This window comes from Chiloscyllium punctatum, chromosome 45, assembly GCF_047496795.1.
Source record: "Chiloscyllium punctatum isolate Juve2018m chromosome 45, sChiPun1.3, whole genome shotgun sequence".
Taxonomy (NCBI): domain Eukaryota; kingdom Metazoa; phylum Chordata; class Chondrichthyes; order Orectolobiformes; family Hemiscylliidae; genus Chiloscyllium; species Chiloscyllium punctatum.
Genome location: NC_092783.1, coordinates 54914613 through 54935912, shown reverse-complemented (window position 1 = coordinate 54935912; position 21300 = coordinate 54914613). Strand labels below are relative to the sequence as shown.

Here is a 21300-nt window from a genome sequence, read left to right as displayed (position 1 = left end):
AGGTTCTTCTGTGCACTACGTCCACCCATGTCATAAATCTGGTCATTATGAATGGTCTATGCTTTCCTAATGTATGACAAACAAAGGAACACTCTTCGCTCCTCATCCTTTTGTCTTACCTGCTCTCCGTAAAGCCAGAATCTGAGCAGTACACGCACCATAGATTCCCACAGTGATGAAAAATCAATGAACCAGAAATAAAACTTGGGAATGAATGTTGTATATGTACTGCAGCTCCGTTTTCAGTAATTTGTAGATGTGCATTCATTTGCTTAAACCAGAGGTAATATTTTATACTTGGAAAGGGTTGATGTATGCATATGCTGCAGTGTGTGGGAGAATCAGTGAAGTCTATCCTGTATCAATCAGTATAATTTATATTTACTGTGTCATCCACTGACATGGTGCTCGGTGTCTGGTGGGGATTGGGTTCAGTGCTCAACACAGCAGTGCGGAAACAGAAGCTGCTTTTGTTGACTCGCATTGTGGAATTACAGCATGACCACTGGCACCCGATCGATCTTTCTGAAGGGCCAATAAATGTTCCAAGGATATATGTTCCCTTCTCAGGGAGTTTCCTTTCCCAAGACGCTTACTGATCCCATCCTCTCTTCCCAATTATACTTTACACCCTACTGCTCTCTGTCATAGTGAGAGAACACCAGCTTCTTAATTATTCATGAAAATTAGGTCGTAGAGTCATAGAGCATGGAGTCAGGCCCTTCAGCCCAAACTGATCCAAGCCGACAAAAATGTCCATCCACGCTAACCCCATTTCCCTGCACTTGGTCCATATCCTTCTAATCCTTTCCTATCCATGTATTTGTTCAGGTGCCTTTTAAAAGTTGTTAATGTACCTGCCTCAACCATTTCCACTGGCAGCTCATTCCACATGCATACCACCCTCTGTGCAGAAACGTTGCCCTTCAGGTTCCCTTTTATTCATTCCCTTCCAACCTTACACTGATGCACTCTAGTCTGCGATGTTTTTGCATTGTGTAACTTGTGTGAATTTTGAGCCTCAGTTCTCCAGAGGCCATTTCCCCTCAAAGGAATGTAGCTCTGCACAATCATTACTGTCATGGTCCCCACACCTATTGCTCGCTTGAGGGTAAAACCTCTGTACCCCTTGCACTATGAACTATGACCCCTGCTCCCCCAAAGTCCACCCCCCACCCATCCCACCACACCACGTTTTGCTTCTCTTTAATTCTGGGTTCAACTTTGAAGTTCCTTTAAGAAAGGGTAACCCTCAGAATACCCGAAATGTGGTACTAATCATAGAAATATATTCTGTTTGTCTTATCTTTCACCAAGCCTTGTGCCAAAACCTTAAAGGAAAGTTACATTGCAACACAAAGTGACTTGCTGTGGTCTAAATTATTATCTGTTGTGCTCAGGGGCAATAAAGGCTGCTCTGTTTATCTCAAACATGAAATGCAAAGCTACAAAAAATGTGCCACCATGGTGTGAGTTTTGTCATCAGCAGGGCACTGGTACCTAATGTGACAACACTATAGCTCCCATAATGTAAAATAGAAGTGGGTAATGTGCTATTGAAATACTCAGTAGATATTTACTTCAATTCTTGACGTATGTATAAATATAATATTTAAAGGCACTTTAATATTAATTGACCAAAGCTATTTGGTTAAAAACAGTGACGTACTTCATCAGCATGTCATGCTTCAAGTGGCCCCAGTTAAGGTGGAAACGGAGATCTTTATACCCTTATAAAGTGAAGCGCATGTCTCTTAAAAGTATATTGCATACTAACTGTGAGTTAAAACAATAGTGAGAGCCATGTCGCTCATAGAGTTACGGTGAATTATAGCGGTGAGCGGAGGACACAGAGGACACCAAAGGAAAACGTTTCTAATCTGTGTTCAGTGGAAATTCGCTGCCTGAAATGGTGTTTGAAGCACATTTATTTGTAACTTTATAAAGGAATTGGATAAACACCCAAAAGGAAGAATATGGACCCTGGGGAATGAGCAGGAGGGTGCGACAAATTGGATAACTCTTTCAAGACAGTATGAGCCAAATGGTCTCCTTCTATGCTGCATTATTCAATAATCCTTTGACCTCTGTCATGGTTTGGTGGAAATGTGGGTTTGTTTAGCTATCGTCATTGTGCATATTGCAAGGCCTGAGAGAGGGGATACAGGTTTGCAACCTGGGAATATTTGAATAATCCAGATAGCTCGGCTACGTTTTCTGATCCACTCCGGGGTATTGTATGGCATTAGTCTTTGAATACTGGAGTCACATAGGGAAGTTCCTGAGGTAATCTAGGCGCTAATTTATTGTAAATTTAACTTAAAAGGAGTAATTCTCCTTGGTTCTATACAAATTGAGGGAAGTGGTGTCCCTTAAAGGAGAAAGATTGTTTCTTGGAGTTGTGCAGTCATCACAGAGGAGAAGGCCTCACAATTAAATGGTAGGAACAAACTGCTAGAACTGCGTAGAACATATATTTTAGAAACAGACCATTCAGCCCAACTAGTCCAGAAAATTGTTTGTGCTTCATGAGTGCCTCCACTCAGTCACTTTATCTAACCATCTCTTCATAGCATTAATATTAGTTTCTCCCTCCTATATTTACTTAGCTCCCCCTTAATGCATCCAAACTAGTCAGCTCGGTTGCTCTCAGTTGGAGCATGTTCCAGATTCTCCACACTTTAATTGATCTGTGCGTGCGCGTGTGGAGCCACTTAGTAAATTGATCCCCGTCAAGCATTTACTGAAATACTGGCAATCACTTCACTATTTGCACAATTCGTCTGACTAAATGCAGCTCCCACCAATTCTTGGTGATTTTGCCTTCAGCCATACGAATACATTTTAAAGGTTATGTGGTTACTTGCTGCAACTATCCTCTCTCACTTCAGATTCTAACCAAGGTTGTAAAAGCCTTTCTTCAAATCCAGTCTAAACCTGTTTTTGGTGATACAGGTCTGATGGGCCGAAAGGCCTTTTTACTGTATAATTCTATGATTAAACTTCCTCTAAAAGGCACTCAGGTTTTCACAATGATAGGTTTGAGCCTTAAGGAGAGGCTGGATCGGCTGGAACTTTTTCCCCTGGAGTTTAGATCAGAGTGGTGCTGGAAAAGCACAGCAGGTCAGGCAGCAAGACTGATGAAGGGCTTTTGCCCGAAACGTTGATTTTTCTGCTCCTCGGATGCTGCCTGACCTGCTGTGTTTTCCAGCACCACTGTGATCTAAACTCTGGTTTCCAGCATCTGCAGACCTCACTTTTGCCTTTTTTCCCTGGAGCATAGGAGACTGAGGGGTGACCATATAGAGATCTATAAAATCATGAGAAGCATAGATAAAGTAGATAGCCAACAGCTTTTCTTCATGATAGAGGAGTCTAAAACTAGACAGCATCGGTTTAAAAGAGAGGGGAGAGATACAAAAGGGTCCAGAGGGGCAAGTGTTGTCACACAGAGGGTGGTGAGTATCTGGAACAGGCTACCAGAGGTTGTGGTAGAGGTGAGTACAATTTTACCATTTAAAAATATTTGGACAGGTATTTAGATGGGATAGGTATAGAGAGATATTGGCCAAACGCAGGCAAACTGGACTAGATTAATTGTAAAAACTGAGCAGCATGAACAATTTGGGTTGAAGGTACTGTTAGGAGCAAGTGAGACCCATCAAGCTTCTCCCTCACCTTCATCCATCGCTTTCTCAGCTACCTTCCCCCCAACCCCAGCCCTCTCCCATGTATCTCTCAGCCCCCTGTCCCACCAGCCTCATTCCTGATGAGGGGCTTATGTCCGAAACATCGATTCTCCTGCTCCTCGGATGCTGCCTGACCTGCTGTGCTTTCCCAGCAACTCACTTTCAACTTCGAAGCTTCTATTTCCATATTGGAAACCTCTTACGATTCAATTTGGTAGTTTCAGGGTCACTGGGTGAGACTGGCTTTATATTTCAGATTTAAATAATTCAATTTTAATTCCACCAAATGCTGTGGTGAGATTTGAACACACGCTCCCAGATTATTCACCTGAACCTCTGGATTCCTTGTCCAGGGATGTACTGTGTTATTGTTTCCTCTGATGTGATTATATTTGTGTGTGAGTGTGTGTATGTTTACATGTCTGTTTGTGGATATTCACGTGCGTGGATGTTTATGGTTGAGTCTGTGTGTGGAAGCGATTGTGTATGTGTGTCCATGTGGCTTGGTAGACGAGAAATGGAGGTTATACCGGTCGCTCTGCTTTTACACGCCTTTTGTTAACGCACCAACACTTTAAGTGCTGTTTCTAAAGTGTTATTTTTCTATAATGCAGGATTGCACAAGAATGCAACCATCGCGTTACAGAAAAGCTAATCTGTACTTGTTTGTGTTGAGCATGTAGTGTGGGTATCATTGGTACTGTCACAGCACAAATTAGACTAGACATGAACATTGAGTTGGTAAAGGGCTCTGTTCCATACACTGTTTATTTCCTTTCAGTTCGGATTTTGCATTTCACCTATTTTTCAGGAGCTTTTCATGTGATGGGTTTCATTATTTTCTCTTTAGATCCTCAAATACACTCCAGCAATTGGAAACCTTCATGAGGACGGGGTGGAGACAATACATTTTAGACCAAAACAGTAAACGGCTGGAGAAAATCAGCATCTGTGAAGAGAGAAACAGAGCTAATGTATCAAACCCACTAAACAGCTCTGAAGAAAGGTCACTGGACTCGAAATGCTCCCTCTGATTCTCTCTCCACAAATGCTACAGAGCTGCTGAGTTTCTCCAGCAATTACTGTTTTGCTTTCAGATTTCCAGCACCCGCAGTCCTTCGTTTTATTGTAGCACAATGAATTTGAATTGTTTCCTGGAGTGATGTCTCAAGATTCACCTTGGAGTGATGCCCTGCAGCACATTGTTATAATTTAGTCTTTATTGTGGTTGCCCAGGCTTCCATTCTCCTCTCCTGTCATTCTTTTAAGGTGCTCCCGAAAAGTGAAGTCTTTATCAAGTTTTGGGTCACCTGTCTTAATATCTTCCTACAACAACAGCAACAAAAAAAGGAATTGCTGGAAAAACTCAACATGCCTGGCAGCATCTGTGGAGAGAAATCAGAATTAGTGTCTTGGGTTGAGTGACCCTTCCTCAGAAAGATATAAAGAAAATATCATTATGTTGGTAATCGCTGGTAGTCCTATGCACAAAATCCAATTTCCTTGTGAAACTAGCACAGAGAAAGGAATCCTATTCATTGGTGACCCTCCTCCCCACCCTCCACCTTCACCCTCTTCAACCCTACACTGAACTGAACTCCCATCCACCAATGTAGCCCTCACCCCACGACAAGCCATACATAGAAAGTGCATTTCTCTTCTGAACTGGTGTTTGTGGTCATCGTCAATTCATTGTCACTATTGTCTCGAAAAATAAAATAAAAGGCAAAAACCCACAAATCTTGGCTGTTTTGAATAAAGAGTATTATTAATGAGTACCTGCAATAAGAGAAGATAGGTTATTGATATTTGCAGTGTGTAATTCTTCACCAGAACTGAAGGATGAGTTTATCAATATCTTGAGTTGTGATGAAAGGTGTTAAAAACATTGTAATCTATCTTTTGTCTTTCCTGATGCTAACTTACCTGCTCGATGTTTCTAATAGTTTCTGTTTTATCCCCCATCAATTTCTTTCCCTTTTTTTCTGTGCTTCTCTTTCTAACTACCTTTTGTCTCTGTTGAGCCCTGTGCTTCTCTATGGCTATATCTCTGCCTGCCTGTGTCCCTCTCCCTGTCTCTTTCAACTTGTGTCTGTCTGTCTGTCTGTCTATCTCTTTTAGTCTGTGTCACTATCTGCCTGTGTCTTTCTATCTCTTTCATCCTGTGTCTCTATCTGCCTGTGTCTTTCTGTGTGTCTCTATCTGCCTGTGTCCCTCTCCCTGTCTCTTTCATCCTGTGTCTCCCTCTTTGTCTGCTTCTCTCTGTCTCTGGGCTCTCTCTGTTCACTTTAGTTTTCTCTCTTTCGTTGTTAGTCACCTTCTGTCCACCTCTTCCTTCCCTGGGTATGTATTTTTTCAACTCCCATTTCTTTCGGGTAACTGACAGATTTATAATCCTACAATGTTATCCTTTTAAGTGGTAACACATTACGACAAAATGTTGACTTGTATAACATATGTTATAATGAAAGCAAACCTACCAGACAATCGAAGAGTTTCTGAGCAGGTCATCAACATCAAGTTAAAGCTTGATTCTTTATATCCCTGAAATCTGGGATGGCAGCACCTTCCACTCTGTGTGTCTAGCATATCCACTCTTTATTCTTCAATGTGCGGGTCAATGTAATCTTCAGTTTTGCAGATTATCAGATCAGCCATGACCTTAATGAATGGTGGAGCAGACTTGATGGGCTGAATAGCCTCATCTGTTCCGAAGTCTCATGGTCAATGAGTCACCTCCCCATTGTCCTCCACAGATCCTTGTGAACCTGTGCATCAATACTTTTCCTCATTTTGCCCAGGGACTTGGGTTACACCAAAACCACTCTGGTAAACAGCTGTTTAAGAAAAACAAATGTGAATTAATGTAGTGTCTTTCATAACCTCAGGACATCCCAAGGTGCTGTATTGCTAGTTAAGCACTGTTTGAGCTGTCGTCCCTGTTGTAAAGCGGAGAAACACTGCAGCCAATTTGCACACAGCAAGCTCTCACAAAGAACAAGGGCCAGGCAAACTCTTCCTGTTTTTGTTGGGTTTTTTTTGGGGGGGGGGGCGGAGGGCAGGGGGTGGGGAGATGTTGGTGAATGTTGCCCAGGACACCAGGGAGAAGCCACCTGCACTTCTGCACTTAGACACGGCCTTGGCATCTTTTACACCTGGTTGGGGTTGAACCTGGGATCATTCTAATCCGAATAACAAGTTGGTGCCTTTTCATAATACGAGGGCTTGGCTGAACAGTGTGGGTCACTGCTACTGTCCTGCGCTGTGAGCCTTACCCAGATTCGGGGTTCGTTACAAAGCTTAACCTTGCTCAAGCACCTTCTTTGTGAATCTCACAAAGGCAAGACTTGACGTTTTGTATTTTTTATGTCTGAATTCCTTTTGCCTAATTCCATGTGACGGAGGTGTGGCATTTAAAGGGTAAATCATTTCACAAAATAATCCATTAGTGCAAATTGAAGGAGACAGCAGCACTTGACGGCTTTGTGATCACTGTTGAGGATTAAATAGGTCTTAGCTCAGACCTGCAGGCAGCAAGCTAATGTAAAATAGCTTTATCGGCAAGTCTCAGTGCCTCATTACTGAGAGAGGTTGCTGGCCGCAAAAAAAACCCATCAGTACCTGACTGACTCCCGTGTCCTTCAGAACCTCCCTTGAGAGGGAGGGACGGAGGGGGTGCTATGTGTGTGTGTGTATGTGTGGGGAGGTTGAGCAAAAAAGCTGCGTGAAGAAATTCAGTCTCCTGCACTTCACCTTGCTGGCCGCCTAGGTGTAGGCTTTGTCAGGCTGCCAGGGCCAAGCTTCAGAATGAAGCTGCCATCCTCCCTGTCTTCCGGAGAGGAATTCCGACGTGGAGCATAAGGATGCGCAGGGAATGATCCCGAGATCCCAAGCCCGTGAGAGGGAAGGGCACCGCAAGCATCCTGGGCTACTGATTTTGCAGGAGTTCTCTGCCATTAAGATAATGTTGAAGTTCAGGGCTGACAGGAGGAAGAGGTAGGTACCTGTAAAATGATGACAGAGTAAGTGCTGCGGAGCCTGATTAACTAGTTTACACATTAATGCTGCATTGCAGTGTTCCTATGAAACAGGCAAGTGGGCCTCTCTGAGATTGTTAAGCAAAGGTGGACCTGGCGTGTGTTTTTCTGAAGAGGGGGCTGTGGTGTGTGCGAGGGGTGGTGCTGGGTTTTAGGAAGGAGCTGTTTGTCTGTCTGTCTCTGAAATGCTGCAGGATGGCATATGGTTAAATGTGTGAGAACATTCTGCGTGCGTTTGCTTATGATGTGTTGACGTGCCCAAGCAAGCAAAGTCTGTGTGCGTGCTTGCTGCACATACCGAGTGCAAGTTAGGGATAGAGAAATGACTTGAATTCAGGAACAGTGTGTTCTGTTAACTGCTGATGCTGATTTCGTTTCCATCTGCACTGGGGTTAAGCATCTTGTGCTGCACAGAAATTATACTCATACAGCGTGGTTACTAGTGAAGGAGTTGGTGGGGGGCTGTTGGGGGTCAGGTTGGGTAGCGTTGCTCTGTGTTGCATCTATGCAACCAGATGTGGACTGGTTGGACTGAAAGGTCTGTTTCTGTGCTGTATGACTCTGACTCTATGACTTGTATCCAATCAAAATATCATCTGCCCAATACAGACATAGATTGCCCCAGTCTGGCTTCACTACTGGACCTTAAACAATGTTAACATACAACCCATTATATACACTACACGGTTTGTGGTAGCACACCATTTAGAGATCTGATGCTAGATGTGACCAAACTGATGCTAGATGTCACCAAAGTGTTGAATGTTCCTGGCTCCCTGCAAAGATGGGTTTAGAGGCCGCTGGAGTTCTGACTTCCTTAAGAGGTGGTTGTTAGGAAATCAGCAGCCTCTGTCATGTTGGGGTGGCAGTGTAGCCCCGTTAACTGCCATTGTTCCAGATATCTGATAAAATATTCCCAGCATCAGTCAGACCAATCCCTCCCCGACAACTAAGTTTAGAATGCGCCTACTGATTGGAGGCTTCGGATGGCAGGTTGGTAGGCCATTGGAGACTCATCTCAAACTCTCATTAAGGAACCCTCAGCAATCATCCCTTGGCCCTCACACCTCCACCATCCTCGACCAATTTGGCTCCAGCAAGAGACTGCTTGATTTCCACACAAGTCAGATAAGGCAACTGCTAATTAATGCAGGAAATATACGGACAGCCTGCCTTTAAACTGTAAATGGTACCTGGTCACCAAAACAGTTCATGCTTTTTCATTGGTAGTATTGGCCAAGAATCCTAGTCATTTTACCTACTGTCCATCTGACTTTGTGTAAGCTATAGATTAAAGGCTCACAGAACTGCCCCAGTATGACTGGTCAAAACAAAAACAGACTTTTGATATTTTAACAAATATATTAAAAATTGGTTTTAGAACTGGCTTGCATGCATCTAATTAATAATTTTCCAGTGAATTATCAAAATAACCACAAGTTTCCTGGATTTGCTGGCATTATGCCAGCAATGTTCCTGCAAAAGGATTGGTAGGGTTCATCTGCACAATTGAGCTGTTTGATAACAATTTCAATAGTACAAATGTGATGGACTGGATGTCCACCCTCTCTTAACTATTATGTTTTAAAAACAAAATATACCCCTGATGCCTCTGTTCTGTTTTGCAGGAAGCCAGTTTCTTACAGTGATAATACAAAATGTATCTGGTATTAACACTTTGAATACAGAGGCAGCTTTCATAGCACAGGGAAAATACTTTTCTTAATCAAGAATACTCATGTTAAATTTTAATTATGAATGTTGGTTATAAAGCAGAATGTCCACGACAAACTGCTCCCTTGCACTATTTTGTGAGTGACCTAGTAAAGTGCAAGATATTTTCTATTTAACAAAATATCTTACAAGGCTCAAATGAGCCATGGGAGCTTGAGGAAACGCGAAATGATGAAAGCCCAACTAAACCATTGAACTCATTCATTTTAAGCACACCAATTATGATTTACATTGTCTTGAGTTCAGCATAATTTGTTTATTTTATCCCTTGAAGGAGGTGAATAACCACAAATAAAATTTCTACACCACAGAATCAATAACTCTCCAAATGAGAATATTTCCTCCCCTTACACTCAAAATCAATAACCTTTAAACAGGACGCTGGACGAATATCGGATTAAAATCAGGAAGACAGGAGCATGCCAAGATAAAAGTATCACAAATATAATGGAACACTATTGTCACTGTCCAGCTTTAGCTGTGGAACCATGGTTAACTATATTGAACCGAGTTAAGTAACAGTGCTTTGGGTTTTGAAAGTCACATAGCGCCGTGAAATTACTCTCAGGAGATTAATGCAATACGAAATTAGAAAGGATCTAGAGTACATGAAGAAGAGAGATAATGTGACACAGAACAAGAACTCCCCATTGCTGTTGGTTTTGAGTAGACATGTTCCCACAGTTCTTGATTCACTCTTCTCAGAAAGAGTTGTAGATAACAAAATAATATTATATTTTCTATGTTTCAATGTAATGCTATGCTTTTTAATAATTATGTTATTAAATGTGAATATTTTCTGATAATGCTAGTCATTAGTTACCACTAGCATGCTGCAAATTTCCTGCAAAGTTGAACCAAGACATTTGCATGGACAAACAGAAACCTAATCATGTTTTTCAAGTGCTGGCAGTGGGTAGGAGAGGTCACAAGTGATCATGCAGCAGGGAAGCTTCTCATTGGTCAAACCCACTGACAATGCAGCAGATATAGGAGGAACAAAGGAGACACTCCTGAATAAACATCCACAACTTAGCTGTCCAAATTCATTGCTGTGGACATAGCACTCTTTGAGAGCACAAAGACAGCACTAGTTTCTTTCAAATATAAAATTTCCTTGTAATTATTTCACATTACTTTACTTTCTATAAAGCCATTAGACCATAAAAAGGAACAGAAGTAGGCCATTCGGCCCATCAAGTCTACTGTGCTATTCACTAGGATCGTGCCACAGTCAAGATTCCTAACCTTTATTTTCTTGTATTTTCCCCAAAACTCTGATTCCACTACTGATCAAGCCTTAAATATACACAAGGACTCTGCCCCCATAACTCTCAAATGGCAAGGAGTTCCAAAGACTCTCAACCCACCGAAAAAAGAAAGTCAACCTCCTCTCTGTCTTTAGTTGACACCTCTTGATTCTGGTTCTAGACTCTCCCATGAGGGGAACATCTGCTCAACATTTACCCTGTCAAGCTCTTTGAGAATCCTAAACCTCTCATTCTGCTAAACTCCATTGAGTAGAGTCCTTACATGCTTCGCCTTTGCTCAAGACAATCCTTCAAAAGTGGGGATTAGCCTTGATAACATCTTCTGAAGTGCCTCAAATGAAATAATCTGTTCTTAAGTAAGCGAACCTGCTCACAGTACTCCAGATATGGTCTAACAGGCAACTTGTCCAGTTGGAGTAATACTTTCCTACCTTTAAACTCCAATTCCCTTGAAATAGGGCCAGCATTTCATTAGCCTTCCTGATTACCTGCTGCACCTATGCACTAGTTTCCTGTGTTTCATGCACAAATAACCCCAAGCCCTTTTGTGTTGCACATTTCTACAGTTTTTTTCTCTGCTCAAGTAATACCATTCTTTTGTTCTTCCTTCTAAAATGAACAATTCATACTTTCCCACTTTATATTCCATTTGCCAACTGTTTTCCCACTTAACCTGTCAATATCGCTCTGCAAGCTATTTGCATTTTTCTCATAACTTGGCCTTCCACCTATTTTTATGTCATTTGCAAATTTGGCTACAGTACATTTACTTCCTTCCACCAAGTCATTAACATATATTGTAAACAGATGCAGCCCCAGTAATGACCCCTATGGAACCCCACTGGTTACAATGGCACACTCCTATCCCAACTTGCTGTTTCCTGCCCTTTAGTCAATGCTTTATCTATTCCAATATACTACCTCCAACTCCACGGGCTCTTATGATGCAAGATTTTGTGATGTACCTTATCGGACACCTTCAAAATTCAACATATCTACTGGTTCCCTCTATTCATTCTGGTTGAGAATTCTTTGAAAAATGAATAAATTAGTCAGCCGTGATTTCCCTTTCATAAAACCATGCTGACTCTGCTTGATTAGGTTATGATTTTCCAATTATGTTCTTTAATAATTGATTTCAACATTTTCCCAACTATAGATGCTAAGTTAATCAGTCTATTGTTATCCACTTTTTGCCTCCCTCCCATTTTATTCAGAAATGCATCATTGTTAATAATTGAGATTAGCTTAGTCAGGAAGCTAAATACTGGCAGTCCTCATGATTGGCTTGATTTGATGGTAATGGAGGAGGTAGGGGCACTCCTTTATTATAAAATAATCATTCTTGTGTTCTTTGTTCACTCTTTATTGAAAGTTCATGTTAGTGCGCACTGTGGTATTCACCAGTAAGTAGGACATGGCTGAACTTACTGACTCAGATAGCAGGCTTTTCTATGCCTAAGAAAGGATGCTGTCTAGGATCAGTCACAGTGGGAACAGTTGAAATGTTTGAGATGAACTCAAAGTCTCTGCTAGCCAACACACATCGGGCAGGACTGACACTTCCATGTAGATAGATCCCTGAAAGCTACCAGCCAGGTTGATAAGGTTGTTAAAAAGGCTTACGGTGTATTAGCTATTATTGGTAGAGGGATTGAGTTTCGGAGGCACGAGGTCATGCTGCAGCTGTACAAAACTCTGGTGCAGCCACACTTGGAGTATTGCATACAGTTCTGGTCACAGCAGTATAGGAAGGATGTGGAAGCTTGGGAAAGGGTGCAGAGGAGATTTACTAGGATGTTGCCTGACATGGACGGAATGTTTTGTAAGGAAAGGCTGAGGAACTTGAGGCTGTTTTCGTTAGAGATAAGAGGTTAAGAGGTGACTTAATTGAGACATATAAGATAATCAGAGGGCTAGATAGGGTGGACAGTGACAGCCTTCTTCCTCGGATGGTGATGGCTAGCACGAGGGGTCATAGCTTTAAATTGAGGGGTGATAGATATAGGCAGATGCCAAAGGTAGTTTCTTTACTCAGAGAGTAGTAGGGGCATGGAACGCACTGCCTACAACTGTAGTAGACTCGCCGACTTTAAGGGCATTTAAATTGTCCTTGGATAAACATAAGGATGGAAATGGAATAGTGTAGGTTAGATGGGCTTCAGATTGGTTCCACAGGTCGGCGCAACATCGAGGGCCGAAGGGCCTGTACTGCGCTGTAATATTCAATGTTCTATCTCATATGTTGAGCAGAGCTCTGAACCAAAGGGTCACTGGACTGGAAACATTCTCACTGTGTTTTTTTCTTTGTAGGTGCTGCCTGACCTGCTCAGTTTCTCTAGCAATTTCTGTTTTAGTTCATTTTGGCAGAATTTCTCGATTTTTCAGGTGTCCTCCTGTTCACCCACCTGCCTCGGACACCTCACCTGGTCAGGCCGGCAGCATGTCTGTTGCTGCTTGCCTCCCCCACCCATTGGCCCTCCACATCCTGATGTGAATGGCAAAGGCAGAGACAACCAATCAGATGGCCTCTTCTTATACATTTGCCCCAGCGGAGAGCATTGAGAACACGCATGAGCATTGAGACTCCCAGTGCTAAAGTCTTGACATCCAAAGAAGGAACACAGCTCTAAATCACTAAGAGCCAGGTTTCCACAGGGTGTGGACAACTCCACGCAGCTGTAAAATGGAGAACGGCGCCCAATTCCAAGATTCCTGCCCCCACTCCCACTGCCAGCAATTGTTGCTGGTGTAGCATAAAGCTGAGGGCAATAAGCTTATGTACTGTGATGCCCTTATCTGTTTGGTGCCAGGGAAGGGTTAACCATCACTCTGTATCCCCCCAGTGTTTGCAGAGTTAGGTTGGCATCTTCTCTATAACTCATCGTTCACGAATCCTTAGATAAATCATGAACCATAGTGTGGATTTGGAAATCTTTGAAATATAATTTCAGAGGTTTTATCAAAGCCCACCACCACCAAACCTTGTACCACCACTCCAAGAGTCCCCAAGAGCCTTGTTTCCCTCTAACTGATCTTTTCCATCGGGTTTCAGTGCATCTTATTGTGCTGTGCAGGGGTTGCCTAGAAATTAGCCTCATAGCCCAGTCCCAAACTCTCTCTCACTTTCCCCCTCGCTGGAACGTCCCTATCTTGGGTTGAGGACGTGGGCTTGTTGGAACATGTCATGCCTGATATTTTATAGCAGTGGAGCAAATTGTTTGTGCTGTGAGGGATGGGAACAGAAAGCTATGATCTGGTGATGCAAGTATTTACAACAAGGGTGTCAACTCAAAGTAATTCTCCACTTGGCACAGATTACAAAGCATAGCCTCATAAAATTGCTGTTGTTGTAAAATGAGTATATGCTTCTGTAATCCTTATATTTGTTATATATTAGTAGTCTAGAGGATAACACAGTGAGCCAAACCATTTCGTAATGAGTGAGCCACTACTTGTGTGTTACTTTTAATTCGCCATCTCCAACTCTCTGTCTTTCAATCGACATCCCAAAATCCACACCATTGTTACTACCAGTGATGGACCTTGTATCAAAATAATGCTGCACACAGAAGTGTTAATTAAAACATGATGTGGATTTGATCATTTCAAAACAGCTGGACTGATTGCACTTCATAGAAGCCCAAGGATAACTACGTTGTCAGTATGAACAGGTTCTTTTATTTATGCACTCACAGGATGTGGGTGGCTCCGGCTGGGCCAGCATTTATTGCCATCCCTAATTGCCCAGAGTCAGCCATGTTGCTGTGGGTCTGGAGTTACAGGCCAGGTAAGTTTGGCAGTCCGTATCTATAGAATCCCAGAGTGTGGAAACAGGCCATTTGGCCCAACAGGTCCACACCAATCCTCGGAAGAGCATTCCATCCCCCTACCCTATCCCTGTAACCCTGCATTTCCCATGGCTAATTCACCTAACCTACTCATCCTTGGACACTATGGGTAATTTAGCATGGCCAATTCACCTAATCCGCACCTCTTTGGACTGTGGGAGGAAACTGGAGTACCCAGAGAAAACCCACACAGACACGGGGAAAGTGTTCAAACTCCACAGTTGCCCGAGGCTGGAATTGAACCTGTGTCCCTGGCGCTGTGAGGCAGCGGTGCTAACCAATAAGCCACCATGCTGTGTCCACCTTATGAACCAAATGGGTTTTTCCAACATTCGACAATGGACTCGTGGTCATTACCAGACTCTAAATTCCAGACTTTTTGTTGAATTCAGACTGCCATGGCGGGATCTGAACCAGAGTTCACAGAACAATTAGCTGGGTTTGTGGATTATTAATTTAGCGATAATACCCCTAGGTTTTTGCTTGCCTCTAATACAAGCCATTGCAGAACTTTAGAATCTTTAAAATCCAGGTGATTGGTGTAAGGTCAGGTTAGGATTTAAAGTGGGCCAGAGCTATTGTATCATTGTTATCTTCCTGTGCATCATCGGCATCCAGCTCTCCCTCCCTTTATTGTCTCCATGTTGGACATTCTGGTTTCGTACTCCCAAAGAACACCAATCCCTGTCGCCATCATCTCTGTCCTCTTCCACGTTCCCCACAGTAACTTGCCCTCAATTCCAACTTGCATGTATCTCTTTTCTTTCGGAAGGTTTAATTTCCAAAGCAACATTTATCGGACGGTGGCGCAGTGGTTAGCACTGCTGCCTCACAGCGCCAGAGACCCGGGTTCAATTCCCGCCTCAGGCGACTGACTGTGTGGAGTTTGCACATTCTTCCCGTGTCTGCGTGGGTCCCCTCCGGGTGCTCCGGTTTCCTCCCACAGTCCAAAGATGTGCAGGTCAGGTGAATTGGCCATGCTAAATTGCCCGTAGTGTTAGGTAAGGGGTAGATGTAGGGGTATGGGTGGGTTGCGCTTCGGCGGGGCGGTGTTGACTTGTTGGGCCGAAGGGCCTGTTTCCACACTGTAAGTAATCTAATCTAATCTAATCATAAAATACACACATGTTTGTAAAATATACACAGGGGCAAGGATGATCTGGACGCTTTCTTTTCCTTTTGTTTTGGATTCATTATTTCTGCTCTTGATTTTAAATCTAACTGTGGTGTTCTAAGATGATGCTGGAGAATGGCAGCTCTCTGCGCTTTTCAGTGTACTTCTGTATTCTTGTACATGTGGCAGTAAAGTCTAATCTATTGAAAACACATATGATCCTCGTGATGGTCAATCTTCTGTATCGTTTCATTCAGAGACAGTTTCCGAAGCATTAGCACAGCTCCATGTCCCTCAATGTCCTTGACTTGAAGATTTGTCTCTTACCTCCACAGGATTTCTTGTAGACCAAGACAACTTTGATAGTGAGACTCGGCCATAGTTCCTGATAAGCAATAGCATGGGGTTTCATTAATGCCCATCATTCTGCAGTAGCCCAACCAGCCATCGTTTCACTGGTTCAGTTCAAGACTCTTGTTTCTTCAGGCAATTGCAAGTTCGCTGTTCTCCTTCCTGCCTGTTGGGAACCTCATTATTGAAAGCAAGTTACTGTCACTTTGTGATCATTGAATCACAAAGATTGTGATCTGACAACAACCTGGCTAAGTTAACCTCCAATAGCGCCTTATTGTTGGCAGATTGAACCTTTGCAAAAATCCTTTCTGTGTCACCGTGGCTCCATTTTGGCAATCTCACCACTGAGTCAGAAGGCCATGGTTTCAGGCCCCACCCCAAGAGCGTCATTTTAGGTTTGACCTTCCTCGTGCAGCACTAAGAGAGTGCCGCTCTGCCAGAAGTGCTGGCTGATAAACCCCTGCTCCATCTGCAGCTCGGGGTGGATGTGGAAGATCTCCCGGCGTCATTTTGGAAGAAGAGCAGCCAAGTTGCATGCAGTGCAAGCGATGATGTGACCATTGTCTTTTATTGTTGACATTGTTTGAAATGTAAATTTTGGCCAGGCTACTCGAGGTGATGGTCATGATTTGGAGCGTTGCTCCGAAAGCTAGTGTGCTTCCAATTAAACCTGTTGGACTGTAACCTGGTGTTGTGTGATTTTTAATGTTGATGGTGATCCTTCTCTTGTGCAGACACTGAAACCTTATATGTCAATGTGACGATGAACAAAATAAGTTGTCTGAATACTCATAAAAAAATACAAACCTACGCTAAGCTGGTGAACGCACAGAAGAGATTTACTGGGATGTGGCAGGATATGGAATGTTTGAGTTATAAAGAAAGGCTGGGACTTTTTTCACTGGCGTTCAGGAGGTTAAGAGGTGGCCTTATAACAGTCTATAAAATCATGCAGGATATATCTGGGATTAACGGCAATGTCTTTTCCCTAGGTTGGGTGATTTCAAGACCAGGGGACACATTTTTAAAGTGAGAGGAGTGAGATTTAAAAAACAATAGGAAGAGAGTTTTTTACGCAGAGGGTGGGTCATATGTGGAGTGAACTTCCTGAGGAGGTGGTGGAGGTGGGTACAGTTACAACGTTTAAAAGACATTTGGATAAGTACACAAATAGGAAAGGATTGGAGGCGTTTGAGCCAGGAGCAGGCAGGTGGGATTAGTTTAGTTTGAGATTATATTCAGCATAGACTGGTTGGACTGAAGGGTGTGGTTCCGAGCTGTATGACTCTCTGACCTTGCCATTCCAGAGTGCTTCATGAACATTAATTATGTTTTAAGAGTAGTCCCAATATGGATAACTATGCAGCAAATGTTGCACCCGACAAGTGGCAAATGGCAATGAAGTAATGACCAAATATTCTGTTAGTGATGTTAGTTGAGGGGTAATGTACTGAAAAGGACAGCAGGAAGACTTGCCCTGTTTTTCCTCAAATGGGCAATGGGGTCTTCGAAATCCATCCATGAGGATAGGTGGGGCATCAGTTGTGTTAGCAATGAAACTTGTGATTGTGCAGCACTCTCTCAGCACTGTACTGTGGAGTCACCCTGCATTGTGTGAATGTGTTGCTAGCTCGCAGGAACAGTTTATAAGAATGATTGCAGCAGTGAGGGACTTGAGTTCTTCAGGTGTGGGACAGACCATTGAAGCTGGACTGTTTTCAGAGACAGTCACAAGAAGATACTTTGGGGGTCTACAAAATCAGAGTAGATAGAGAGAATATAGGGAGGTTCCTATTAACAGGCAGTCAGGACCCAGTGAGCAATGGCTGAGAGAACCTGGCCAAAGCTGGAATTGGGCAAAATTTATTTTTGTGCAGTGAGTTTGACTTGATTGGATTTATTATTGTCACATGTACCAAGATACAGTGAAAGGTGGCTAGGATCTGGACTGTAATGCCTGAGAATGCCTTGGTGGAGGCAGATTCAGTTTTAGTTTTCAGAAGGAGTAATGGATAATGTGTTGAAGAGAAGTAGCAGATCAGGCTATAGGGAAAAGGCAGATTAGGCAGGCCTAACTACTTGTTTTTTGCTGAGAGTTGGTATTGTCATGATGGGCAGAATGGCTTCCTTTTGTGCTGTGACCATTCTATAAATCATTCTATGATTTTAACCCACAACCTTCCAATGTGGAGTTGGGAGTTCTACCACTGCTTTGTGGCGTACGCCTTGCTTTTATAGAGTTATAGAGTCATACAGCATGGAAACAGACCCTTCAGTCTTTTATTCCTGATGAAGGGCTTTTGCCCGAAACGTCGATTTCGCTGCTCGTTGGATGCTGCCTGAACTGCTGTGCTCTTCCAGCACCACTAATCCAGCCTTCAGTCCAACTAGTCCATGCCAACCATGTTTCCAAACTAAACTAGTCCAACACACCCGCATTTGTTCCATATCTCTCCAAACCTTTCCTACTTATTTACATATTCAAATGTCTTTCAAATGTTGTAACTGTACCTGCATCCACCACTTCCCCTGGAAGTTCATTCCACACATGAGCCAACCTTTGTGTAGAAAGGTTGCCCCCATGTCCTTTTTAAATCTTTCTCCTCTCACCTTAGTTTTGAACTTCCCCCACCCCAAGGAAAAGACCCTCGCCATGCCTATCATGATTTTATAATTTTGAATGCATTGTCTTCAGGTTTCTAAAGAGAGACATGGAGCTGGGGCTACAGTAACACAACATTCTTGATCATTACCTTCAAATGAGTGGAGGACTTGATCTATGTTTGACTGATGTGTTGCGGCACGATTCACATAATTACTGTAGATGGCTAGGTTGTGCCTGTATGTGGTGATCACCTCTTTTCACTGGTTGCCAGAAGGTACTGTAGAAACTACATCCAGGGAGAGACCAGAGACAACCTCTGAAAGTTAATCACATGCACTCCATGAGTTTGATTGTGTGCCTCCTGCGTTGTAAATCTATCAAAAATCGAAGCTCTCTTGGAGCTAGCGAGTTAAACGCTGCTTGGTGGAAGAGGTAGGACACTTGTCTCAAAAGCACAAGCAGTGTATGGAATTAGAATGGACCCAGGGGATTCACTTAGCACAGGTTTGTGCACATGTATGATAGTTTACTAATTACTCGACAAAAGTATCTGAGAGATGAAGGGTCTTTGTATTATTTGCATGATGCCAACAACTTATATAGCATCTTTGATGTAATGAAATTTCTGAAAGTGCTTCACCAGAATGTATACACTGAGCTGTATTAGAAAATATTAGGTCAGATGACCGAAAACCTACACAAATAAGTATGCTTTATGGAGCACTGTGGAGAAAAAAGTGAGTCCGAAAGGTGATACTCTTAATGCCCATCCCTAGTTGCCACCTTCTTGAATGCAGCTGATTATTGCTGGACCATTTCAGAGGGAACTTAAGAATCAACCATGTAGCTGTGGGACCATGGTCAGATCATGATCTGGATGGAAAATTTCCCTTCGCCAAAGGACCTTAATGAGCTGGGTATATTTTATAACAATCTAACAGTTTTGTGGTCATTGTTACTGGTGCAAACATTTTTATATTCCAGATGTAGATTGATTTTAAGTGGGCTAGATGTCTCAGTGGGATGTGAGCTCATGTCTCTGAATTTCCAGTCCAGTAACATTGCCACTAAGTTGTCATACCATGAAAAAACAACCAGGATCCCTGGCCATCATCCAGAGATTGTTGCTAAGAAGTTGTGTTGTGTTTAGGATAGGGTTGTGTTAATTTGGGATGAATGAGAGTGAAGGCAGGACAAGGATCTCCCACATGTTGATGATACCTAAGGCACACTCTAACAAACTAATTGACCCCGCCAGAGCTGTGTAACCTGACAACAATTGTTTTATCTTTGATGCCTAACGTGCTCGAGATCGATGATTACTATCAGTGTGATGGAGGCATGTGGATATGGAGGAAGTGTTTATCGAACAAGTGAAAAAGTGTAAATCTTGCAGCAGATTGGGGCAAGCAGCCAATGATAACAATGACTGGTGAAGAGTTGACAGTGAACCATTTTGTACCACTCATTCCAGCAGTTGATTCATCTAGATCTGACTTCAGGAGTTGTTTCATCTTTATAATAACTGCATAATGTTTTCCAGTTGCTGGACTCTCTAAATTAGAATTTTGCAATTGGAGTTGTTTTTTTTATTTGATGTGGTGGAAAGATTATTCCTGTTATTCTTCTCAGGTCAAGACTTTTGTGCTGGGTGGGTGGGGGGATTGTTGTTTTGCAAAGTCATCACTGTATCGCTATTTTTGGTGACCTTTTAAACCCCAGCTTTAACAAAGCAGCGGTGTCCTCATTTGAAACAACACAGGGCTGATTTTTAAAAGCTTGCTGAGCAGGCGAGAGTCTGCTTCCATGTTCGATTCAGCTGTCATACCTTGTCCTTGAGCGAGTAACCAGCAGTTATTGTTCCTGGAATGACAAACAGTGATGCCTGCCATTTTTTACGAGCAATTTTTGTATTGCTGCGATCCCTGTACGGATCAATAAGGTTTTGAAAGGAAATTCTAGCTTCCAATTAATAGCTAAGCAGCTGACAAGATTTCACCTTGCTCTCATGTCACTGTCACGTTGCCTGCAGACTCCAGCTTTTTTGTTCATGTTTGGATCAAGGTGATAATGAGATCAAGAGCTGGACTGTAAACTGACTGAGAGTGAAGCAGGATATTGCTTTGTAAATGCTACTTGATAGAACTGTCGACAATACTTCTTAATTTCTCAATGTTCTGATGGTTGAAAGTGTACTGATGGGGCAGTAATTGGCCAGTGTAGATTTCCCTATTTTTCAGACATACCAAGGCAATTTTCCACATTGCCAAGTCAATGCCAGTGTTGGGACTGTACCGGAACAGTTTGGCCAGGGGCATGATTGGCTCTGGTGCATACATCTTCAATGCTATTGCCAGAATGCTGTTAGGGCCCACAGCCTTTACAGCATCCAATGCCTTCAGCTGCTTATCACATGAAGTGAATCAAATTGGGGCTAAAAACTGGCATCTGTGATGCTGGGGGACTGCAGGAGAAGTCAAGATTAGAATGGTGCTAGAAAAGCACAGCAGGTCAGGCAGCATCTGAGGAGCAGGAAAATCAACATAACGGGCAAAAGCCCTTCATTAGGAATGCAGGAGGAGGTTGTGATGAGTAATTTGCTGAGCTCTTCTGTTTGAAGACTGTTGCAAACGTTTCAACTTATC

The 21300-nt window shown here is 42.8% G+C and overlaps 1 protein-coding gene across 10 annotated transcripts in view; it reads left to right on the top strand.

Moving 5' to 3' along the window:
- plekha6 (pleckstrin homology domain containing, family A member 6) overlaps positions 1-21300 on the top strand; it is a 344270-nt gene that overhangs the window by 232223 nt on the left and 90747 nt on the right. The window contains exon 1 of one of the 10 annotated variants that reach the window (XM_072563809.1): positions 7216-7685. The exons of the other annotated variants lie outside the window; for them this stretch is intronic. Coding sequence (XP_072419910.1) covers positions 7564-7685 — 122 coding nt within the window. The 5' untranslated portion in view covers positions 7216-7563. Of the gene's footprint in view, positions 1-7215; positions 7686-21300 lie in introns of those variants that run through there. 10 annotated transcript variants of the gene reach the window in all.